Source organism: Crocodylus porosus, unplaced genomic scaffold, assembly GCF_001723895.1.
Source record: "Crocodylus porosus isolate Cpor-Errol unplaced genomic scaffold, CroPor_comp1, whole genome shotgun sequence".
Classification (NCBI taxonomy): Eukaryota; Metazoa; Chordata; order Crocodylia; family Crocodylidae; genus Crocodylus; species Crocodylus porosus.
Genome location: NW_017728943.1, coordinates 72,265,200 through 72,288,009, shown reverse-complemented (window position 1 = coordinate 72,288,009; position 22,810 = coordinate 72,265,200). Strand labels below are relative to the sequence as shown.

Below are 22,810 nucleotides of genomic sequence, written 5' to 3'. Positions count from 1 at the left end.
CAGCATAACTTTTAGACATTTTCAGACAAAGCTTTTTTAATATTACCACTCAATACATGTTGGGAACTATGGACCTATTACAAGCAATGTATTTTGTTACATAGATATACATACTTCAAATCCATGTGCAGGCAAGTCCATATTCTCTCAAGGCATCACTTCCACAGCAGCAGCAATGAGTGTTTTTTTCAAACCCTTTGTATCTCTAGTTCTCCCAAACAGCTGTTAAGTGTAATGGATTCTATGCCAGCCCTAAGTCTGAATAAATTAAGATGGTAGTTTCAGAGTTGTTCAAAATAATTTAATTTGTGTAAATGAAATCAAGGTGGAGGAAAAAAGAAGTCAATCGTTATATGCAAAAATCAGGGTTTTCTTAAAGGGTGTTATTGTAATGTCTGAAATGTCTAGTGTAATGTCTGAAATAACCAAACCTCAGTTGTGAATTAACATATTAAAGCCTTTATAAACCAGTACATGGGAACTCTGGAGGAAGTCAAGTCAGCCATGATTGTGTATTGTTTCACTTGGCCATGGATGACATTTTTGCAGATAGTTATATAGTAAATTATTTTCTCTCTCCTTCCATTCTGTGCTGGCTTTTTTTCTGTGCAAATATTTTTGATTGCTGCTGTTGAGATGGTACTGGAAAGGTCATGAATGTTGTCAACCAAGTCAGACTGAAAGAAAACTGTATGTAACCAGCAAGGATTTTTAATGAAAACATACCTCAGAGCTATTTAAATGTATAATGTTCAAAACCAAAATCAGACCTCTTATTCACTGAGCTCAATTACATTGTATTATTCTTCCTAAGAATAAAAAGGACTTTTGTAGGAACATAGGACATTCAGGGATAAACAAAAAGAAGACAAGGAGAAATCTATCTAGATTTACATGTTTAAATGTTACATAAATCTATCTTCTTTTACTTTTTCCCAGCTCAAGGATATCCAATAGCCTTCACTCAACAATGCTTAGCTATTCCTTTGCTCAAGTGACTGCTGTTTTGGCCTGTACTCTTCCATTTGTGTTTCTCAGATAATCTTGTGGCATCCGTCTGCTTTCTACATACAGTTCAGCACTGCGTACTGAAATTACATTGTCACTTAATGATGTATTTCTCTGCATGCATATATAGAGCACTCTTTTTAGCATTGGTAGGAGTGATATTTGTTTTATGAGAGCCTGACATAATACTTTCTTATTCTAAAGGGTGCCAATGTTTTGGGACATGTGTAAGTCCTTAATTTTCTTCCAAAGCATGTTCAGTTTCAGTTCACATGACAGCCTTAGTCTGCTGTGGCAGATTCACAGAATCATAAATAGGAGGAAAAGAATTATCAGATTTTCTAGAATAGTGATTCTCAACGGAGGTGTCGCAAGCTCCTTTGAGGGGTGATGCAGCACCCAGACCCTGTGAGAAGAGGTAAGCGCTGGCACTTCCCCATGCCAAGCACCCTGAACCCACCCCAAAATCCTGGCAGTGCTCTCCATAACCCCTTACATCAGTTCCAAGAGATTGGGAGGAGTGAGAGAAGGAACTGGGCTGAAAATTAAAGCTCTTGTCCACCAGCAGACCCTGTGTCAACCAACCCTGTGCTGTGTGACACGCTGTGCCACAAATGCATGAGTGGATGGTCAGTAGGGCACATAGCTACATTTTTTCAGTCCAGCTCCTGTCATGCTTCTGGAACTGATGGGAGAGGCTGTGGGGAATGATATATGGGAATGGCCATGCTTATCCCCTTAGGCAGAGATGAGGACAGGGAGGGGACAGATATCAGAAAGATCAGGGCATGTCAGGATCCTTCCCCTGCTGCCTTCTTCTGGCACCAGCCTCTGCACCAAAGGCCACTGTCACCCCCTTCCACCTTCCACAGGGATAGCTGCCTCCTTCAGGGGTCTAATGACCCACGCCTTACCCCTAGTCTGACTTGCTGAGCAGCCCCTGCCAGCACTGAACACTGCATGCTCCACTACCACCATGGGTGCCCTGTCCACCCTGCCACCCTATGAGATGGTTTTAAGAGTGCCACAAGGAGTAAAAAGTAAGCAGTTTAAGAAATAAATTAGTCTTTAAATGGGTGCTATTAAATTTCAAACATCTCCCCAGTCAGGATGTTGATGTTCCCTACAATAGTTGATGTTCCCTACATCTAATTTTAAATAACACAAGCTGTCAGAATTTCATCATTTCCTTTGAGACACTTTGCCATAATCTAATACTCTTTCTCTTGCTCACCTCATTACTCCATGATAATCCCTCCCTCCTTGAACCATCCTAAATTATTCTTCCTTTTCTCAATATTTGTAGCATGGAAATAATTGCAATCATATTACTGTAACCCTTGTCCCTGCTTACATATCATACTCTCTAGTGTCTGCACTGTGGAGCAGCTACAAAAACCTTTTCATTTTTCCACTGTATTAAAAAGCTTTCAGTATTTATGGTCTCTTAGGGTAATAAACAGTTGGAACAAAACTCTAATTGAAAATTTTAACATGATAACAATAGAGCCTCCTAGACTATCCACACCTGTAATGGAACTCTTGGATTGACAAGCCATTATTTTCCAAACTACTCATCAATCCTTGACAGAAGCAACAAATCATGAGACTTGTATAGTCAACTATGAATTTTCCTCTGGATGCAAAGAAATTCATTGCATCTAATGGTATAACAGTCAGCTTTAAATACAAGGCTTTCAGCTAGCTAGGGATAATATATTCAGACCTGTAACAGAAAAGAGATGACCAGAAATCTCTGCTACTAATTCATTAGAAGTCCATGTAGGGCACTTAACTGTGTCTATGTCTGTGCTGCAGCTTATCCTTCTGTAAAAATGGCAAAAATGGCATTGAGTTATCTTACAAGAGTGCTGAGATACTTAATTATCTAATGTGATGTTTTTCTATTGTGTATTAAATGTACTATTATGAAGAATAATTGGAAAATTAGTGCAGAACTTACTTCCTTTTAAAAATAGAGAGTGCAGAGATTTTTAAAATTGTAGGATATCAGTTTGCCTCAACTATTAGTGGCTAACATTTTATCCTATACATCTGTAGACTGGAATATCAGTAGTGGCCTGTTGTCTGCTTCTGAAGTTAAAATATAAATCCTCTCTGAGGTCTCTTACATTGTACATGAGCAAAGTTCACATCATTCAGAAGATGTATGTTGACCCAGAAAACAACATTTGAAAGAGACCAGAGACTTAGGAACATCAAACTTTTTGTGCATTTTTTCCCAGTTGAAACTGCTGGGCCTTCAAAATATTTCCTTGAAAAAAGGGTAAAACTTCATATTTAAAAAGACAGCTTGGTTTTACATTAAAATACAACTACTTGAGAACAAAGCAAGTGGACAGCTCCTTAACTTATCTGAATTCAGTTTCTGGGCCAGCTTCAGACTTTCTTTATAAACTCTGGCAAATCAATTAGGCCCCTGGCAGACATTAAAATAATGGTGTGATTAGGATCTGAGGAAATTTATGACCCGTCCCAAAAATCATGCATCCTGTCATGTCAAATGTGCATGAATAACAAGTTGTGTGATATATGGGATGAGGCATAAAATTCTCCAGATTCCAATCTTGCCATTGCAGGGCTACTTCCAGCCTGATCCCTGGGACCTGGTGCTGACAGTCAAGTGATTGGTTCATCAGTGGTTCAAAGCTCCCTACTTACAGGATGTTTGCTTCCACACTGCCATTTGCTAAACCCAGAGCAAGTACATAAGATTCTCAGTTGAGACTTAACTATACAAGGTTCTTCATAGCACTGAGAGTGTTCATAAAATGCCTGACAAGAGGAAGAAGGAATCGGAATTCATGGTAGAGGTGATATCTTTTATTAGACCAACTAGATTGTTGCAATAAAATTGTTTTTACTTGCAAGAGGAAACGTCCTTTTTAAGAAGACAGGAGTTCACAACCACCCCTTACCTGGATGATTGCCAGATCAGATGCACATTGCAGTAGGATTGTGGTCTATGATACCCTTAGGTTGCATTTTTTCCCAGCTAGAACTCTTTCTAAATGATAAGAACTGATTTCTCATCCAGATAATAGAACTGATAGGAGTTTCTTCAATTCCAAATCAGCAGAAGCCTCTCTCTTCTAGATCAGTGGTTCTCAACTTTCTTTGGACTGGGATCAATCTGTAAACCTTGATGGCCAGTCCAGTACCCCTCACTCTTGACCCTCTGGCCCTAGCCTCTCACTGTGTGGGGCAAGGGGTGGGTGTGTGGGGTATGGGGAGAGCCCCTTGCAGACTGGAACTCTGGCAGCCTACAAGGAAAAGCCACAGTTTTGCATGTTTTTCTCCTTTAAAGGAGAATCTATTTTTAAAGTTTGTTCATCACCCTTTCATATATTCTTGCAATCCACTTTTGGGTCATAACCCACAGGCTGAGAAACACCATTCTAGGAGACAGGTTCCAGTCTGTTCAGTTAAAGGGAAACATCTCCAGATAAGATTGAGGACAACAGTGCATGTATGTGGTGGACTTACCGATGCAGCCTGGCTCAAACAGGTTTGGAAAATCTTCATTTAGATTGGTGGAGCCCATCCACCAATCAGGTAAGGGCTGGGGATAAGAGGCCAGCCCTGCCTCTTACACAGAGGTGGTGGGGAGCAAAGAGCCTCCCAGACCTGGCTGAAGCCTGTGTTCTGCAGGTCAGGCAAGCCTTCGGAGGTGGAGCCTCCAGGGTGAATAAAAGGAGCTGCATGCCCATCACGCAGCAGATGCATCAGGGGCCAAAGCAGGCAGGGCTAAGAAAAGCTGGGGAGAGCTGCCTAGTGGGCAAAAGTAGTAGCCCAGAAGAGCCCTGGAAGACTCTTGGCAGGATGGGCACAGCAAGTGGCTTCAGCTACAGCCTTAGCAGTGCAGAGCAGTGCACAGGGCAGACCCTAGGAGCTGCAGGAGTCAGCTCAGGTCCCCAGACCCTCAGCGCACAGAGCAGTGCATAGGGCATGTCCTGGGAGCTGTGGGAGGCAGTTCAGGTCCCTGGACATTTGGTGCACATAGCGGTGCATGGGGCGGCCAGATTCTGAGAGCTGCACATGGCAGCTCGAGTATGCTACCCTCGGCATGTAGCTGAGGGCTTGGTACATGCAGCAGTGCATGGTGTCCCAAATCCTGGAAGTAGTGCCAGGCTGCTCACTGCTTGGGTTCACTACCCCTCCCGTGAGGCTGGGCACCTAGGAGGTGCCAGGCCACTCGGGTTTGCTACCCTTCCCTGGTGTGAGGCCAGGTACCCAGGAGGCACCAGCACAATGCAGCAGAGCCTGGGTTTTGGGACCCACACGAGGTGGCCCAAGCCCCAACAGGGGGCAAAAGGTGGAGCCTGGGTTTCAGAACCCACATGAGGTGGCCCGAGCCCCTACAGAGGGCATAAGGCAGGGCCTTGGGTGGTCCCAGGAGCCCCTCCCGATCTGCTTCCCCGCATTCATGAGTACCTGGGGAATGGGTCCCCATGGGGTAGGAAGCCCTGGGGGGGTGGCCATCAGGGGCTGAGGAAGTACTGGGACCCTCCCCTACTTCCCTTAGGAGTGGTGCCAGGGTTTGGCACCCTGCAGGAACGCCTGGTGATCTTGGCCACGTGGGTACCTGAAAGGGGAGTTGCAGAACTGGTGTCTTGTATTTTTGTAAATAGTTATATATGTATACTTATATTTATATATAGTTATCCTTTAATGTGACCTGGGTTTTGTCATCTATTTGAGGTTTATCTGTATCTACTTGTTGTTTTGCCTGAACTTACCTGTTGTTACCTGTTGTATATCTGCCTTTGTTGTGCTTACGTGTTGCCAACAGCTACTTACCTGCATAGGAACCCTTACCCTTTGAAGTAGGGGACCCTGGGGCCTTTGATTGTAGAGCATAACGGTGTTTAGTGATCTAAATATTGTATATATGTACCCTTTTTCTCTCATGAGTTCGTAAATATTGTTACCTGTATATTAATAAACATGTATATAGGTAAGCAGTGGGGTCCCGGCCTGACTCTGTAGGGAACTAAGGGGAAACTGTGTGGTTGACATTTCCCTCCCACAACACCTCTCTGCCTGCTGACAACCCCCTTCAATTCAGAGAAGCAGAGGGGAGTACATACCCTGTGTACACCCGGGCTACGTGTAACTCAAAGCCTTCTGGTCCCATAGGAACTCGTGTTCACCCTGAAACTGAGGGAGTTTGCATGGAGGGGATACTCTGGTGCTTCCATTCCTGGAAGCCAGAGCTCCTCAGCAGCCCACCATGTTTGCTGGTGGGCAACCAGACAGGTTTCCTATATTGGTTTGTCGGAACTGTTTTGTTAGAAAATTCTTTACAGGCTCTGGTAAAGAGTGAAACTTGACCTCACAAGAGTGTCTATCATCTCTCTGTTTTTCTTAATTCTCTTGAGTGGATGCGTATAAATAGACCATCCAAAGAGACATCAAGGGACACTGCTATACGTGTTTAAATAATTTAGTTCTTGAATAAGAAAGAAGCTGCATATGGTAGATTCAGAGGACCTTAGGATCCTCAGGCTTCTTTTACCATTGCTAAAGGACTATAGCAAAGATACGAGTACTAGTAAGACTCGCTGGCAGTTTTTATTAGGTTTAAAACAAGTGCAAGAGGTAGTGGGGCTGCACGTCCAATCAATATGAAGGTGAAATTTTAGAGCCTGTTGCCATCTAGTGTTTGTCAGGTGTAACAGAGGCACTCCAACAAAAGTGAAGTCAGGATTTCATATTTACCATCCTCTTTTTCATAGATTCTTAAATTGTAAGGGGCTAGAAGATCATCAGATGTTACACTCATGGTTTTGCCTCAAGGAGAGATTAAGTGAAAATGAGATTTTAAAAAAATAAGCCTCTGTAAAAGCAGTTTCTTTTAAACAAGCAGTCTTAACAACCCCAGCTTTACAGCCTCTTGGGCCCAAAAGTGCAGCTAATTATAAAACCAAGGAAGGAAAGGATTTTTGCTGTTTGTGGTGAGAAACTCATGAAAAAAGCAGACTCATAATTGGTGACAAGCAAGATGGATCTTTGAAATACTTTCATTGTTAAATTGGTAACAGTGAAAGTGAATTCACTTCACATCTGTATTTTTAATCTCTTGTCCTTCTCACCCTGTGACAGAAGTGATCTGCTATGTGCCCTAGAAAAACTATTTCTAAGGAAGCCAAACAAATATGATTCCTGAACTCTCCCTCCTTCTGCATCCTGCTACCGGCAATTTCTGTTTCTTTTCTGCATCAAAATAAAGTTTCTCCTTCTCATATTAAAAGCTTCATGCAACTCCTTTCTTTCTTCCTTTCATCCTACTTCCCTCTTGCACCTTACATATAGCCTAAGCATATTCTTTTTTAATGGCTCTTTTTATACCTTGTAACTATTTTCTTTTTCATGGCTCAAAGAGTTGCCCTCTTCCTTAAATCTCCACTCCAAATGTATGTATTTACATATAGATACCTTTAAAAAATCTCATGCATGGTTCCTACACAGCTCCCAACTTCTTCCAGCATACCTATTATAAAATCCTGGCTTCATTTAAAGTAACAGCAAATCTCCTATTTATTTCACTTTGCTTCACTTCACTTTAGCTGTACTTTATTTCACCCATGTATTCATTTTTTATTATTATTAACTAAATTGTGAGCTCCAGTAGGAAAAACAACATAGAAAAATCCTTGCTTTTCTAGTAAATTCATGGGTTTTTGGTATTGTTCTCCTCTAGATTACATATACCATTCTCCTTGTGTCCCTTATATGTCTTTGTGTATACAGCTTAAGATGCTAGTTTTAACAGTAAATGCAGTATGTAAATGATCAATGCCTTATTTCTGGATCATATCCTTTGCCTCACACAGACATCTGGGTTGTGCCTTTATTTCTGAAAATACCATAGGGATCCCAGTCTTGGCCATGAGATTCCAGGATTTGGGTGTACCTTTTCTGTCTTTACTTGTGATGACTACTTCCAGATCTACGTTGGAACTCAAAATTCCAATTAGAGAGCTAAACATAAGCTTCTTACCAATAACACTTTATTTAGCCTTATTAACTATGTAAATGCACTCTGAAAAGGCCACAGCAGACATGGAACTAGGGTAGGGTATAAAGGTCAGTTAATTGACCAGTCAAATATCAGTCATAAATTGTAAAAAACTGCCAATAGATCTAAATAATACATAGAAAAAGTGTAAGTTTTCCATTAAGGAATGTTTCAAAAACAATAAACAGGCTTAACTTTGATGGGATAGGTAGACAGAGAAGTTAGTCCCTGAACTGAAGTTGCCAGGTAATAAAATTCACCATTCTAAGTCAGTCTTTTCCTAAATCCAACTCGGCTAATTTAAATGGCAGTAAGGAGAGGTTAAGTAAAGAAACAAGATTTCCTCCTGCCCTAAAAGTTAGTTTATTTAGGGGCCACTGTGTGCAAAGACAGTGGCCTTTTCTATCCAGCATTCCACACTGTATGGCACAACTAGCACTTTTAGGATTTGGCAATCTGCAGTTTGGATAAGCTTTGGTTATACAGAATTTTGATATACCAGCTGTGCATAAATTTAAAATTTCAAGATCCAGACATGTAAGATTAAGGGATGATATTACCCTAAGCTATTCAGTTCTATTAAGATAAATCTTGGCAGCTCATTTTTCTTACATCCTACATGTGCCAAGAAGAATGATTTTCTGCAAAATCATTGTAAAAGGAAGGGTTTACATTTGCAATGAATCATTCTAGGGTATGAAGAATACCCATCATCGTGGACTATACAGTGAGTCTCATGTCTTCTAAGAGAAGACTTTTGTTGACATGGTCACAGACAGGAGGCATGCTTTATGAAAGGAAATACAGGGAATAAGATGCTAACCTCTAGCATAGGCTGCTTATAAGCTATTGTAAGAAAGAGGGAGAATCAATTACAATAATATTTTACAGGGATAATAATAATAATATCTTCTGAGAAAGTACTCTTAACTCTGATGTTACGGTAACTGTTCTTTTGTAGGTGGGATCTTTCATTTTTAAATGACTTCTAAAAGTACAGTCCAAACTTCCGTCACTAATGCTGATCATGATGCAGATATGTATTATTTGCTTACTGAACCTTTGATATTTGGTTCTTTTTTTGTTGTTGCTTTAGTAGCCTGTTCTATATAAATTGTGCAGAATGGCAGAGAGTGTCAAAGTTGCCTTTCATGTAGATCCATTGTTCCTTTGCTTTAAAGCATTTGTTTTCTAATTTTAGGGTAAGTGATGAAAAAGATGCCAGAGGGTATCTCCAAGCTTTAGCATCCAAAATGACAGAAGAATTAGAAGCCTTGAAGAACTCGAGCTTGGGTGCAAGAGCAACGGTAAGGATCAAAAATTACAGTATTGATAGCATTTTGTTAAAAAACGAGGGGGGTGGGGATTGATTAAATAATATTTTTTCTGTAGAAATATCTCATGAGAATCTTGCAAAAAGTTTATGGACATCCGTAATGAAGGAATCCCCAGATTTATGGTTTGTCAATTAGTTAAGCAGCATCCCTTTTAAAATATGATTTTTTTTTAGGTGGCTGGCCCCATGAAGTCTTGGGTTAATTTGCTGAGTGGATGTTTGTATAAAAGTGCAGATGTGAAGAAAATCTGCACTGTCACATCCTGGAAAGTTTTGGCTTTGAAGGATCATTCCCTTGTGTGCGAGTCTTAGCATAGTTGTCATTGAAATCTAGGCACATAAAGACTAGGGAATCTTAAAGTCACTTTACATATGAGACTGAAAACATGAGATGGTCATTTTCTTCTTTTATTGCTTGGGTTTTAAAAAAAGAGATAATGTGCTTGGAAAGTCCCCAAAGTCCTTTTGGGATTAATGAACCCTCATGTCAAGAACGTAATAGTCTGTGGAACAAAAAAGTGTTAAAATTAATTGCATTCTCTTTCTCCCCCTCCTCTTCCCCCTTTTTTAATAGGACATGCCCTGGAAGATGCGCCGCTTCGCAAAACTAGATATGTCAGCAAGGTTGGAACTGCAGTCAGCTCTTGATGCAGAAATCCGAGCCAAACAGGCCATTCAAGATGAGTTGAATAAAGTTAAAGCTTCCAGTATTTCTACAGAATGGTAAGATGGAATAGTTCAAGTGGAAATTCACTATAGTAGTTTAAGGGAAGCCTTATGGGGAGAGACCATCTAGTTATAAGTGTTGAACATTTGTCAGCATCTGCTGATGAATGATGTGCAGTGCCTAAAAACAGACCATACCCTTTTGAATTTTGTAAAAAGAGTTATTGTGAAAATCTGGAGTTCTTTAGAGATTTTCTCTCTCCAGGAGGGGTGCTTCTTATAAATCAATCTCTCCCACAAATGTTTTACAGTGTTAGCTCAAAACAAACAACAGTTTAGTTGGACTGTTTTGAGATGTATATTCCCATCCTGTCACTGACAGCTTTATTGAATTAGAAAAGAAAACCAATTATCACATGTTGATTTGTACAGGAGCAAAACCTGCCTGTTGAGTTCAAGATTCCTTCCTTGATTTCTCCTTTATTTTGATCATGCAGTTCATTTGGTTAGGTTGACTGGCTGAAACAGGGACTTAATAATGGGATACAGAGCATTTGAGTTCTGGGTCACCAACTCCAAACCACTCCAGGTCAGAAGAGACCAAAAGCTGGAACTAAAAAAATTCTTCTTGGTGGCCTGGAAAAATTAAATTTGGTGACATTAAGCCCAATACAAAAGAGCCCACATCACAACATCAGCCACTGAAACTGGCATTGACAGTGTCCCTTGTTGGTAATCTGAGCAGAGAAGCTAATGACAGAACAAACATAAGGACTAAGCAGCTTTTGTCATGCCTAGAAGTGATCCTTCCAAATCAGGATTAAGGGATGTCATAAGCAAAGCATGTACTTCCTAAGGATGCACCTTTTCCACTGGAAAACAGAAGGCTGCCAGTATACTGGGCTATCAGTTTGGTACCTTTTATGTACTCTAACCTCACTTTATTTAAAAAAATAGGCATCTTGATTCCTTAAAATGGGAGAATATGGCTCTTTAATGTGTATGTCTTAAAGTATATGTCAGTCACATGGCACCTATGAGTATTGTTAGAATTTGTGTTAAAAACGTGTAACAGGGTAGCCTCCTCATCAGGTTTTTGCTGGCTGCCCTGCTCCTAGGGCAACTACCCACTTCTCTCACCTGCCACACCTTGATGGAAAAATATGAGAGTTTTTTCAAGGCGGGAGGCTACCCATTACTTGCCCTGCTGACAAGGGCCTTAATACCTGCTCCGATCTCCCCTCCATGGGTCCCGTGCCTCACAGATGTTACTCTAGTGTTACTTCTCCAGCCTATGGAGCAGACTAGGCGCACAAGTGTAGCGCTTCTCTATAGCCGCAGAGGGCTACTCTCATGCTACCCCTCTCTCACTGGGATCCCACTCACTCTCTTTACTCACCCAGCCTCTTTCATACTACCCTCTTTCAGGGGCCACACTCATCCCTCCTGGCCTCACCTGGCATTAGGCTTAGCTCTCTTCTCCTTGGTCAGCCCCAGCACAGTCTGTTGGATGTCTCCTGCTACCCTGACCTGAGTGTTAGCTGAGTGATTCTACAACTATAGGCCTATTTTGCTCCTGGCTCCTCGCCGGGCCAGTATACCTCCACTGGGCTTCCTCACTCACCCACACTCACAGGGATGCTCTAATCATCGCCCCTCTCACCGGGTCTCATTACTCATCACCCTCTCTCTCCCAGGATCTCACTCGCATCCCTAGGCTTTATCCCACAACATGGGTGCGACCCCAGGTCCCTTCTCCAGCCTGAGCTCTGCCTCAGGGCTCCATAACGAGCCTTGGGCTACCCTGCTTGCTAGAACAACACTAGGGATGTGGGGCTGGGGTAATAAGGTGCCCTGACCCACCCTTCACTGGGGAGGTAACAGGCCTGGCATTTCCTGGGATCTCCCACACCACTAGGAGCCCGACCAGGCCATCCTTCCCCGGCAGGGTGCAGTTTTCTGTCTTACCAAGGACAAGGGGTCACCTCCTCCCCATAGCCCCTGCCCTTACCTCTTGACTCTGGCCAGAGCAGCCTCTCAGCCTAATGTTACTTCCTTCCTTCCTGCAGCAACCTGCAGCCCAGTTTATATCCCTGGGGCAAAATGGCTGCCCTCATCAGGCACCTGGCTGCCACCCTTTTTCTGCCCTTGAAGTGGTGGGCACCAAAGGTGCTCTGCCACGAAACATATATACAGTACAAAATTGATTACACACTGTACTGTGGTAATAATAGTTTTAAAATAAGATTTGCCGTGTTTGTGCTACCCCTAGGCAAGGTACTGTAGTTTAGTTTAAGGTAACCTTTGAATTCTCTCTTTCTGAACAAAGAGATTAGACTAGTTTACAAAGCTATCTGCTGATGCCTCTTTTAAATTCCTCAATGCTATAATGTACCTTTCTGAGCACTTAGATGGAATGCCAGTGGTGGAAAAAGGGAAGGAATTGATTCATAAATCCCAAATGTGAAGAAAAGGAAGAATTTCTGTCTTAGCTAGATTTGTAAGAAAAATGGAGATGAGAAGTCAACCATACCAGGGCAAATTTAATTTTTAGGGGTACAAAGATTTTCAGTTCACTGTATCAAGTTTTTCCTTACACAGCTTCCATTGCGGGTGATGAGATATGGAATAAACATCTTGTACATAAAACAACTCACTCTGTGCATGGAAAAAGTTCATGCTATTATAATAGCCAGCATTAGAGAATCAAGGATTTTGAGTTCTGTCCTTGATTCATTGAGTGCATATTGTCTAATCAATTAATTTCTCTGAGTCTTGGCCTAGCCATCTGTAAAATGGAAATGTTAATATCTAGCCAGCCTGCCTGGGTGTTGTGTATACTATTCAGATATTGTGCCAATGGAGAGCAATATAAAACCCCTAAGATAAGAGGGATCAATGACTAGTATTCAAGAAGTTATTTGAGATCCTTTTTTGATAAGTGTTATAAAAATGAATGTTAGTAGTAGTAATCTGAGTGTGAATCAGAGAGCTCTGATATAGCCAGTTGTAGCCAGGACATTTATACTATTGACATATTTTAATGGATTCACTCATGAAAAATTCAACAGAAAAAGTTCAGCTTACAGTCTATGAGCAGCACAAATGCAGTGAAGTACCAAATTAAATAATATTTGTTAAGTTTTAAAATAAACTTGATCTTTTCTTCTCATTCCCAGGGCATGGGTTCACACAGTTGCTCATAAATAGAGGCATGACAACCTAAAGGGTAAAGAAAGGCAATTATTCACTCCCTTTTTAAGGTCCCGTACTAAACAAGTCCTAACAGAATTCTGAACTCAGTCTTTCATTTGATGACCTCATGCTTTTTTTGACCATGCAACTTGGCTGGCATTGATTTTAACCAAACAGTAGTCCAAATAACATGCAAAGAGGGTTGAGAAAGGGAGACTCTATACCAGTGGCTCTTAGTAATTATGTTTGTTTGTTTTTTAAAGTAAACTGCAGGAGTCAGAGAAGAAGAACTTGGAGCTACTAGCAGAAATTGAAAAACTGAAAAAGGAAACGGAAGACCTTAGATCAGAAAAGGGTATGGCAAGTGGTGTCCAGATACATGAGAATGTGCTGCACAGTGGTGGGTACATCTTATCAGCTTAGCGTGTCATCTTCCAGCATAAGTGTGAGAGCCATGATGCTGAAAGAGTCTGGTATCTAAAGCATGAGCACAGCTGTTTCATGGTAAGATGTACCCACAGCAGCTCTGTTATGTAATGTTTTTTAATTTTATTTTTGCACTTGAACCAATAAGAGTAATTTTGGTTTGAACTGTTATTTTCCCTTGCATTTGCATGCCACAAGTAACCTCTGTATAAACTTTAGAAGCAAAGAATAATCCCACAGAAAAAAATGTCTGTCAAATATAGTAGTAGCTATAGTAGTAGTATCAATAGTGGTCAGTCAGTTATCTGCGCTTCTGGATGTTCTGGATAGATCTTCCTTAAGAAAGGAAAATTGCCAAGACATTAATAATATTTAATGGCTCGCTGTCTTGCAGCAGTTTTTTGTGTATGCGCAGGAGTACATTCATGAACAGAATCAATGTAATTGGGGTTTTTTGGGTACCAGTGCATTCTGATGTTTCTACAGTACCTATCCCATTGCTCCTGTCAACATTGCTGCAAAATAGTAATTTTCAAACATAAAGTAAGTGCACTAAGTGATAAGTTGACAGAATCAGCCAAACTGATGTAGCTGTAAAGTTTGTGTCTTATGGTCCACGCAGAAAAAAGCCTTGGTATCCTGCATTGTTGAAGCAGACCTGAAATACCTAATGCATGGGGCAGTAACAAGTTAGAATCTAAAACCAGGAACAGTTCCCAGTCTGGGATTTGTATGCAAGGGATTTTACAGGCTTTGCAACCTCTAGGCATTCAAAACTGTAGCCTGTGGCAGCTCATTTTCACCTACTGCTAGATATGCCTGTGAGTGCAGCATGACAATCATGACAACAAAGTGGCATACAGAATGTGCATATGTAACTGGTGCTGATAACCTGATGAATAGGAAATGATTTAGTGTACTGATATTTTCTCATCTTGATGTTATACATTGATATTCAGAATATGCATAATATGCATAATAGTTTCAGTATAGGAATTTTGGGACTGCCGGTTCCTTAAAAAGTTTTTCTGGACAATGGTACTTTTTCATATGTTTATCCTTCCATTTATAGCTCCATAAACAGCCTATTAAATATTCTACAAATGGCTATGCTTCTGAAAAACTGGCTAATTGTCAGGTTACTAAACAAGTCTGCCATGTAACATTGATAGTCATAAACAAGAATTAATAATAAATATTTTACCATGTATGGTGTTTCTTCAGTGTTAGAACTTTAGCTTTTTTGTACGAAGGTGTTTAATTTTATTTTTGAAAAGAATGTAAAACTTTAAAAACGTAATGGATTTTAAATATGACAGAAGCAATTACTATACTTTTGCCAGAAGCAAATGCTCAAAAGTGGCTGATTTAATATTTTACTACTGAGAAACGCATTTTAATTCAGATTCTTTCTTATATTTGAATTTGACTGCCTCTTATAAATAGAAGGATGTTGATTGCTAAAAGACAAACAATGTAAAGTTTTCAAAGGCATGTATCTTCTTCAGTACTGGCAGATTAAGTCATCATGCGTGGAAATTGTTTTCCAAGAAAAGGCCATTTAGATTAGCAGACACATCCTGTATATTTGTTAAGAGTATTCCAGAAACCTAGGAGGGGGGAGAAAATAACACAGGGGAAACCTGATTCTATAGACTAATGCCTACATTGAGAATCACTTCCAAGCTCCCAACAAGAGCTCTAGAACAGTGCTGCTCCAACTTTCAACTCCACAGGCCAGATGAGGGGTGCAGGGTTGGTCTACGGGCCAGACTGGGTTCCCCATGCCAGAATCAGGCGCTGTAAGGCTTTGACTAGCCCCCATAAGCAGGGATCAGGCCTCAGAGCCCCACGCTGCCCCTGCCCAGCCCCATACACCAGGTCCTGTGCCATCATTAGTGCCCAGTTCAACACATGAGGCTATGCTGTCTGGATCTGTTGGCCAGGGACTGAACACCCCTACTCCAGAATGTTAATGGAGATGTAACACATTCTTTATGTTTTAGAAGGAGTAGGTTTCCTTTGAACGTTTGGTTTTTCAAAAAAGAGTATATTTGTACCAGGTAGGCTGACATTTCCCATGATAGAAGGAATGTGAAAGGTAACTCTGAGTTGTGCACATGTATACACATGTGCATGTATGCACCACCATGCACCACCTAACATTTTTAAGAAGATTAAATGATTAAATCTCTTTGAAAGCAGTGATTCATGAAGACTCAGTGGTCATAATTTCTGGGTGTTATTAATCAGCTTGAATTCATTGTATATTTGTGATTCAGTATCTACTTATAAGGTCTTGAATAACAAGAAGAGTTGTTAGACAAACCAGGCTACATTAACACCCAAGTTATGTCACTAATAACATATACAAAATGCAAAGTTTGACATGCTTCCCACCTCATTCCCTTATCCCCAGTGAAAAGCCCTGCTGGAATGTAATACAGAACTATAGGGTACCTGCAGCACCTTCACCTGGGCTTCTACTATCTTTGAATGCTCTGAAGTGGGCAGCAGTGGATGGCGGTAGAATGTGGCGAAGGAATCCAGATTATGTGTTTATTCAACACATTCCCTGGGCAGAATTTCTAAAAAAAAATATCTGTGCATTATATATGGATACATGCACATTCAATATCAGTGCATTATACATCCCATACGTATAGGTACAGGATATCTGTCATCACTTTGACATATATATCCTGGGAAGAGAACAATTAGCCATAGGTTGCATACCTTGTGGGTCTGCAAAAATGTTACCTTCCTTTATGCTGATTATCACATTAGACATAACTTGTAATCAATTTTAGATGATTTGGGTAAACACTAAACACCTATAACCATGTTCATTCAGCAAGACAAAGGTCCTCCGTGAAAAGGTCATTTTTCTGTAGCTTAAAAAATTGCTGCTGTTTTCTAGGTGTAAAGCACCAAGACTCACAGAATTCTTTCTTGGCATTTTTGAATGCGCCTACCTCTGCTCTGGATCAATTTGAAGTAAGTGTGCAGCCATTTGAATATCTTTCGCAGTACTGGAAAGAGCGTATTTTTGATGATGTGGATAGTTTGCATACGTGTTTACAGGTTACTGCTGTATTTAATCTCTTTTTCCATCTACATTTTGTGCATAATTTTAATGACAGTTAATGGTAATGGTTTATTATTGTCTATGTCATTTTTCTTCTTGTGAAAAAATGGTAAGTACAGTCAGTTCTTTTAAATATTCCAGTATGTTGAAATGTTCCCAATTTCTTAGTGTATAAAAGCAGGAAGGTATTAAGATGGCCTTCCATCATTTAAAAAATATCTAATGCAAATTATATTTTTTCGCACTCATTTTTAGATCAAACACTTGGTAGATTGAAAAATGAGAAAAAACGCATAAATGGAAATGTATAGTTCGCACTTTCTCTTACCAAAAGCAATGTACAATTTCTAGGAGTGAGATATTGGCTCTGTTTAACTCAGTAACAAAACTCCCATTGACTTAAAGGGAAACCAAATTGTTCTCCTTACTGTTATATCATAGTCTAGAATTTGCTGTGGGCCTCCCATTGATGTCAGTGGAAAATACTCAGAGCCATCTGTAATACAGCAGAATTTGAGCCCTAAAATTTAAGGGGGGAAAAAATCTTGTCCCTTTTTTCTAATGCATAGTTACAGTGGTTGAACTCCAAAGAATTCTATACTTACGTTCACATTTATTTTGTTTTGTATTGATCTATCATGCTATTCTTAATACAGAAGCCTGTCAGAGTGCAAAAATGTTATATTAAGTGAAGGGTTGAAAAAGCATTAATCTGCTTTTATATGGGTGGATTATAGATTAATTGTCTAAGAAACAAAAGGCAATTAACAAATATTTTTGCTGCTTTCATGGATATAATTGTTTTCTGGCATGAGTCATTTACAATTTTACTTTAATCATTTTTGCAATGCTGTGGCATTATTATTTGTTTTTGCTTAATAGTTCTCTTCATCCATCTCTTTCTGTTTCTTTACTGCTGTGTTCGTTAAAATAGGATTCCTTTTCTTCTTCTTCTTCATCCTCATTGATTGATTTTATGGATGACGTAAGTCTTTGATCTCCAAACAAGTAAATCCCCCCAATAAAAAGAGATTAGTTGGTTGTGCTGTTAAATTCAGCCAGTAATTCAGTCAACTTCTTTAATGGTATGATTTCAAATACATTGCATTCTAAGCACAGAGTACTATTTCTAATATATCTATGGCCATAAATGTAGATAAATATACAGTTTAACTGTGTCTCTTTCCCTCTTTAATGCATGGGATTGACATTTCTCATTGAAAAATGCTTTTGCATTGTGGTGAAATGCTGTGATTTGTCCATTTTAAGGGGTTATCTACTAAGAAGTCTCCTATTTTATCCTTAGTCCTGAAATGCTTAACGATGATGCTTAATGAATTTCAGTTGGTTGTTGCATATTATATTCATTCTCACTAACGTTTTTCTAGCAGTTTTCTGGTCACTTTAACCACTGTATTTTTTCTACATACTGATTATTTTTAGAAGGGGGGGTCCCTAAAATAATAAATAGATTTTGACTTATTAAAATATGATCTTATTGCTAGAATTAATTATGCAGTGAGTTAGTTACATTTTATCATATCCAGATTGGCCATAGCAATTTATTTGTGTTTTATTGTGGAATTTATGTTCGTGATGTGGGGAAAAATATGGAAAATAGTTATACTTGTTGGTTACTTACTTAGTTACTGAATCATTTTAAAAGCTGTAAATTGACTGCATTATCTATTTTCTAGATCCAAGTGGTAGACTAATAGATGTAAATATTTAGAAATCTTCTCTCAAAATATATACCATTCTAACTTTTCATAAAGCTCTCTATTATAACACTGTTTGGTAAAAAAAACAAAAAAATTGTGTTCCCAATTTCATTAGAATGCATTATGATTAACTGTGTTGTAAAAAATCCATTATAAAACTGAAATGGGCATTTTATAAGAATAAATAAAGAGGGTGTAGTGTCTAATCCCACCCTGACAAACATATCTTTTATTCACAACCAAAAGCTATGAAAAATAATGTTTTTCTTGTAATTTTTACTTGTGTATTGATATTCTCTGTGGTCTCAGGCCATGACTGTGGACAGGGTGTGAGTGTATATTTGTGGTACTTAGTTAAAAGAATTAGATAATAATTTGTATTACACTGAGAAAAGCCAGAAAGGCCAAGTCCAGACATGCAGGAGCATGTGTTTGCAGCAGCACAAATACTACATTCATAAATTCGTGCCACTATTTTGTGCCTCATTGCATGCCCCTACACATGCACTTTGTTGCAGTACACATTGTCCTGCTTTGGGCAAACTGCCCTTGCCCAGCTGCTCCTGACTCCTGGCATGCTAAGACAGTCAGGGCACAAATGGAGCAGTAGAGACAGGCTGACTGGCAGGGGACACTCTGACTGCCACTGGAGGACCAAGCCTCTGTTTGTTCCAGCGTGCACTATTTTCCCATACTCTGTGCCACTTTTTTTTTGCTACTGGGAAATCCTGGTAGCAAATTTTGACCCCCTGCTGCAAATTTGCAACACGGGGCACATTTTAATGTTCTACACATGCAGTTTGTGGTGCCACAAACCACACATGCCTGCGTGTACATGCCTGCATGTGTGGATGCAGCCAAAGAGTTGCCTTTCTGACACCTTTGACATATTCTTATGTCCAAAGATACTAATATGTAATTTACCCTCTTGTTAACATTATAATACATCTTGAACATTATATTGCTCTATTTGGGTTGAAAAGGAGTGATCTACTTGGTGGGGAAGCATTAAGCAAAGGTCAACCAGTGCATCTTTCCCTTTAATAAACCATGAAAAACACATATTACACCCTTCTCAGAATATTTTAGATGAGTAATGAAGTACATGTTAGGGAGTATAGTTAATACTTTAATTTTTGTTTAGAGGGAGCTAAAGGTAATTATCATTATCTTGTTAGTCTTCCAGTATTTTTAGTCTCAGGCTTGTAAACTTACTTATAAGAGACATGAGTAAATATGAAATCACACAGACACACACACATGCAGTTTTGAAGTAGAGGCCTTTATAAGGGACGAAAGAATGACATCAGAAGAGTGCACAGGATGGGGGGACTAACAAAAGTTTACTCATACATGAAATATTTGCTTTGTTCTTAATGCTCTTTTTTCTGCAGACCTGAATATGACATTTTCATTTATTTGATTGTGATTGAATTTATCCAGTAAGACAATAAACACCTCTTCTAAGTTGGCAAAATCAAACAGAAATTGTAATTAAAAATGTAGGTTTAAGTAGCCATGTTCTGTGCTGTAGGTCCATTGAATACATTTTAAATTACTATATTAATCAGAACTTAAATAATAAAAATACTATCACTACCTTAGACTTAGACCCTGGCCTCCATCCTCTATACAGTCGCTCTGAGAGTGTTATCTTTGAAGAAGAATGCCTTTTGTGTAGTGTGTCCTAAAAGGTGTGCCAGTTCTAGGGCCAAAATTGCTGCTTAATAAATCTGAGAGTACATGGAAAGACAGGGCAGTTAGTTAGAGCTGTTCAAAAAATCGCTGTCCCTCCAACATCACTTGAGGTTTGGGGCAGTCTCTCTAGTGTTTGGAATCAGATATGAATACATGTTTTAAATTGCTGGTATCCTGTCCTCCTTACACACATAACCTTTGCGCTTCACCCTGAAATGCTGCTGACACCATAATAGGTATGGACAAGAGGAGCACCAGTTGAGGGGGCACGTGTGGCACTGACGTTGCAGCAGTGCCCCATGTTCAGGTTGCTCCCGCTGAAGCAGCAGCAGCCAGCACTGCTGCAGGTACAGCAGCTCCTATGTAGGGAGGTAAGCACTCAACACACCTAGTGTCTTTTATTTGGCACCTACCTTTTTCACCCCCCACCCACAGCATCAAAATTCCTAGTTACACCTCTGTTAATAGCTGAAGAGCTCAAGATAGTGAGCCAGCTGAGCCCTTATTTTACACATTTTGCAAGTCTACTGGAGTCTCTAATCACATGGGGGTAAATCAGCATAGAATTTGACCAACTAATATATATATGCACTCTGGCTTGTATCTGACATCCAAATAACTTGGATGTTTGCAGCCAGTAGTAAATTCGTTTAGTTTGTTTTAATTTGTTTTAGCCAGAAAGACTATAATTTCCCTATATCTATTAAAACTAAAAATATAAGTCTGTGCTCCAGCTGCTGCTGACTGGAGCTTACAGATGCCTAAGAAGCAAGAATGATATTTTGCTGTGCTGACAATTCACTTTTACTTTTGGTTCAAAATAGTCCTCCATGTATCAACAGAGGGAAATATTTAGTTGGAGCAGCAGGTAATCTGAAGGCTTTTGTGGTTCTTTCTCTCTCAGTTGAAAGCCTTCTCAAGCTTTCAAGGAGTTGTATCTCTTATATGTCCTCAACCTCAGGGCTAAACTATAGAGGTCTCATTTTCACCAAGAAACGCCTTGTATTAGCAGTGCTATGCCTTTTGCAAGGCTCAGACTTACTCATCTCACCATCCCCTGAGTGATTAAATCTGATACGTTATTCATGTATTATCCTATGATCAGTTCTCATTCAAAATTCCCATTGGCCTTAGTAGGAGTAGTGCACATGAAGCATTGACTGAATCTCGCCCTCCTACACTGTCTCTTTTTGAAACACGTGCTCACAACTTTGAAATGTTCAATGGTGGTTCACAACCTTTTATAGTAAAAGCCCTGGCTGTGTCTACACACTGATAATTCCTGACATTTTGGAAGAATTACTGTGCGTGATGGTATATTAAATTAAACATACTGGGCCTCCAAGAGAAGAAACTATCCATCTCTTGGATAGTGCTAAAGATATGAATTGTGCGAGTCATGCATAGGTGGTCTTATGGAGTCTACATTGTACAGCTTTATTGTCCAGTGTAAAATTGAAGGCTGTGAAATAACTTTCCCTCCTGTGTTCTTTTGTCTTGGTGTTCCTTCTTATGAATGACAGTCCCAAAGTAGAGAGAACATTGTCTTTCAATTACTTGTAACACTGTATATAATTGTGTGTGTATACACGTTGTCTATAAATACAGTGATGGATATTCTGAGCTGATACGTGTGCTGTTGTGTTAAGCTTTGTAACATGTTCTCCTCCTCTCTTTGTTAAAGCGCTCTCCTTCCTGTATTCCAGCTAACAAAGGCAGACGTGTAAGAGGCTGTCTTACTCTGTGTGGCCCTTTATTTTTGCCTGTGGCGTACATGACTGTTGAATGTGTAGACCATTCTATGTTGACTATTTATGGCTTGTATTTTACTTCACTGCATGTCTTGTGCTGCTGCTGCTGCTGCTGTGCCTTTTCATTGTTTTAAGGCTGTGAGTTAAAAGCTTTAGGAATATTGTATTTGGGAAAACTCTGTGCCCATAATGCCATAGTAACTAAAGATGCTGGGTTATTTCTTTTGGATTTGAAAGGGAAATGTTGCAAAACCTCATTATAAGAATGGATCAGATAGAAGCATATTAGGGAAAGATGAGCAGAGTGGGGGCCTCTTTGCTTTCACTGCATTAGGAAAGCTCCCTGGGAGAGATTTGCAGGAATTTCCTAGAGATAATAGACATTTGGCAACCAGGAGACGTATTCAGGAAATATTATGGTCTGGATATGCTTTCTTTAAAAAATATGTATGTAATGGAAAACAGGTAATTAAAGTAAACTGTAGTACCCAAAAGGTCTGGGACATTTGTTGGAGAAGCACAAACTAAGGTGTATTCTATTAAAAATCTTTAAGCACTGAGGTATTTTTAAATTTGTAGTGGATATATACATATGATTATATGGTATTGAGCATTAAATGGAATACAGATAGATCCACATATGCACATTCAAATATCTAGATAAATATAACAAAATACAATTGGAAATAGCAATAATAGCAATATTCCATAATAAGACTGATAATCTTTAATCTCTCTAATCATAACATTAATGGTACAGTTAAATCCATAAATTATTATATTTTCTTAACCCAGTTTACAGTGCACAGTGTTTTCTACTATTTAAGCAGTATGGCTCCGATTCAGAAGGCCTATTCAGCATATACTTAAGTGCTTTGA

General features: G+C 39.6%; 1 protein-coding gene across 5 annotated transcripts in view; it reads left to right on the top strand.

Moving 5' to 3' along the window:
* The window catches only part of CDC42BPA (CDC42 binding protein kinase alpha), a 333,906-nt gene that overhangs the window by 259,154 nt on the left and 51,942 nt on the right, over window positions 1-22,810 (top strand). For 4 of the 5 annotated variants that reach the window (XM_019549565.1, XM_019549564.1, XM_019549568.1 and 1 more), the window contains exons 18-22: window positions 9,252-9,357; window positions 9,961-10,109; window positions 13,511-13,602; window positions 16,594-16,670; window positions 21,865-21,903. In XM_019549565.1, the coding sequence (XP_019405110.1) occupies window positions 9,252-9,357; window positions 9,961-10,109; window positions 13,511-13,602; window positions 16,594-16,670; window positions 21,865-21,903 (463 nt within the window). The remainder of the gene's footprint in view (window positions 1-9,251; window positions 9,358-9,960; window positions 10,110-13,510; window positions 13,603-16,593; window positions 16,671-21,864; window positions 21,904-22,810) is intronic. The other variant, XM_019549566.1, reaches the window with a different exon arrangement.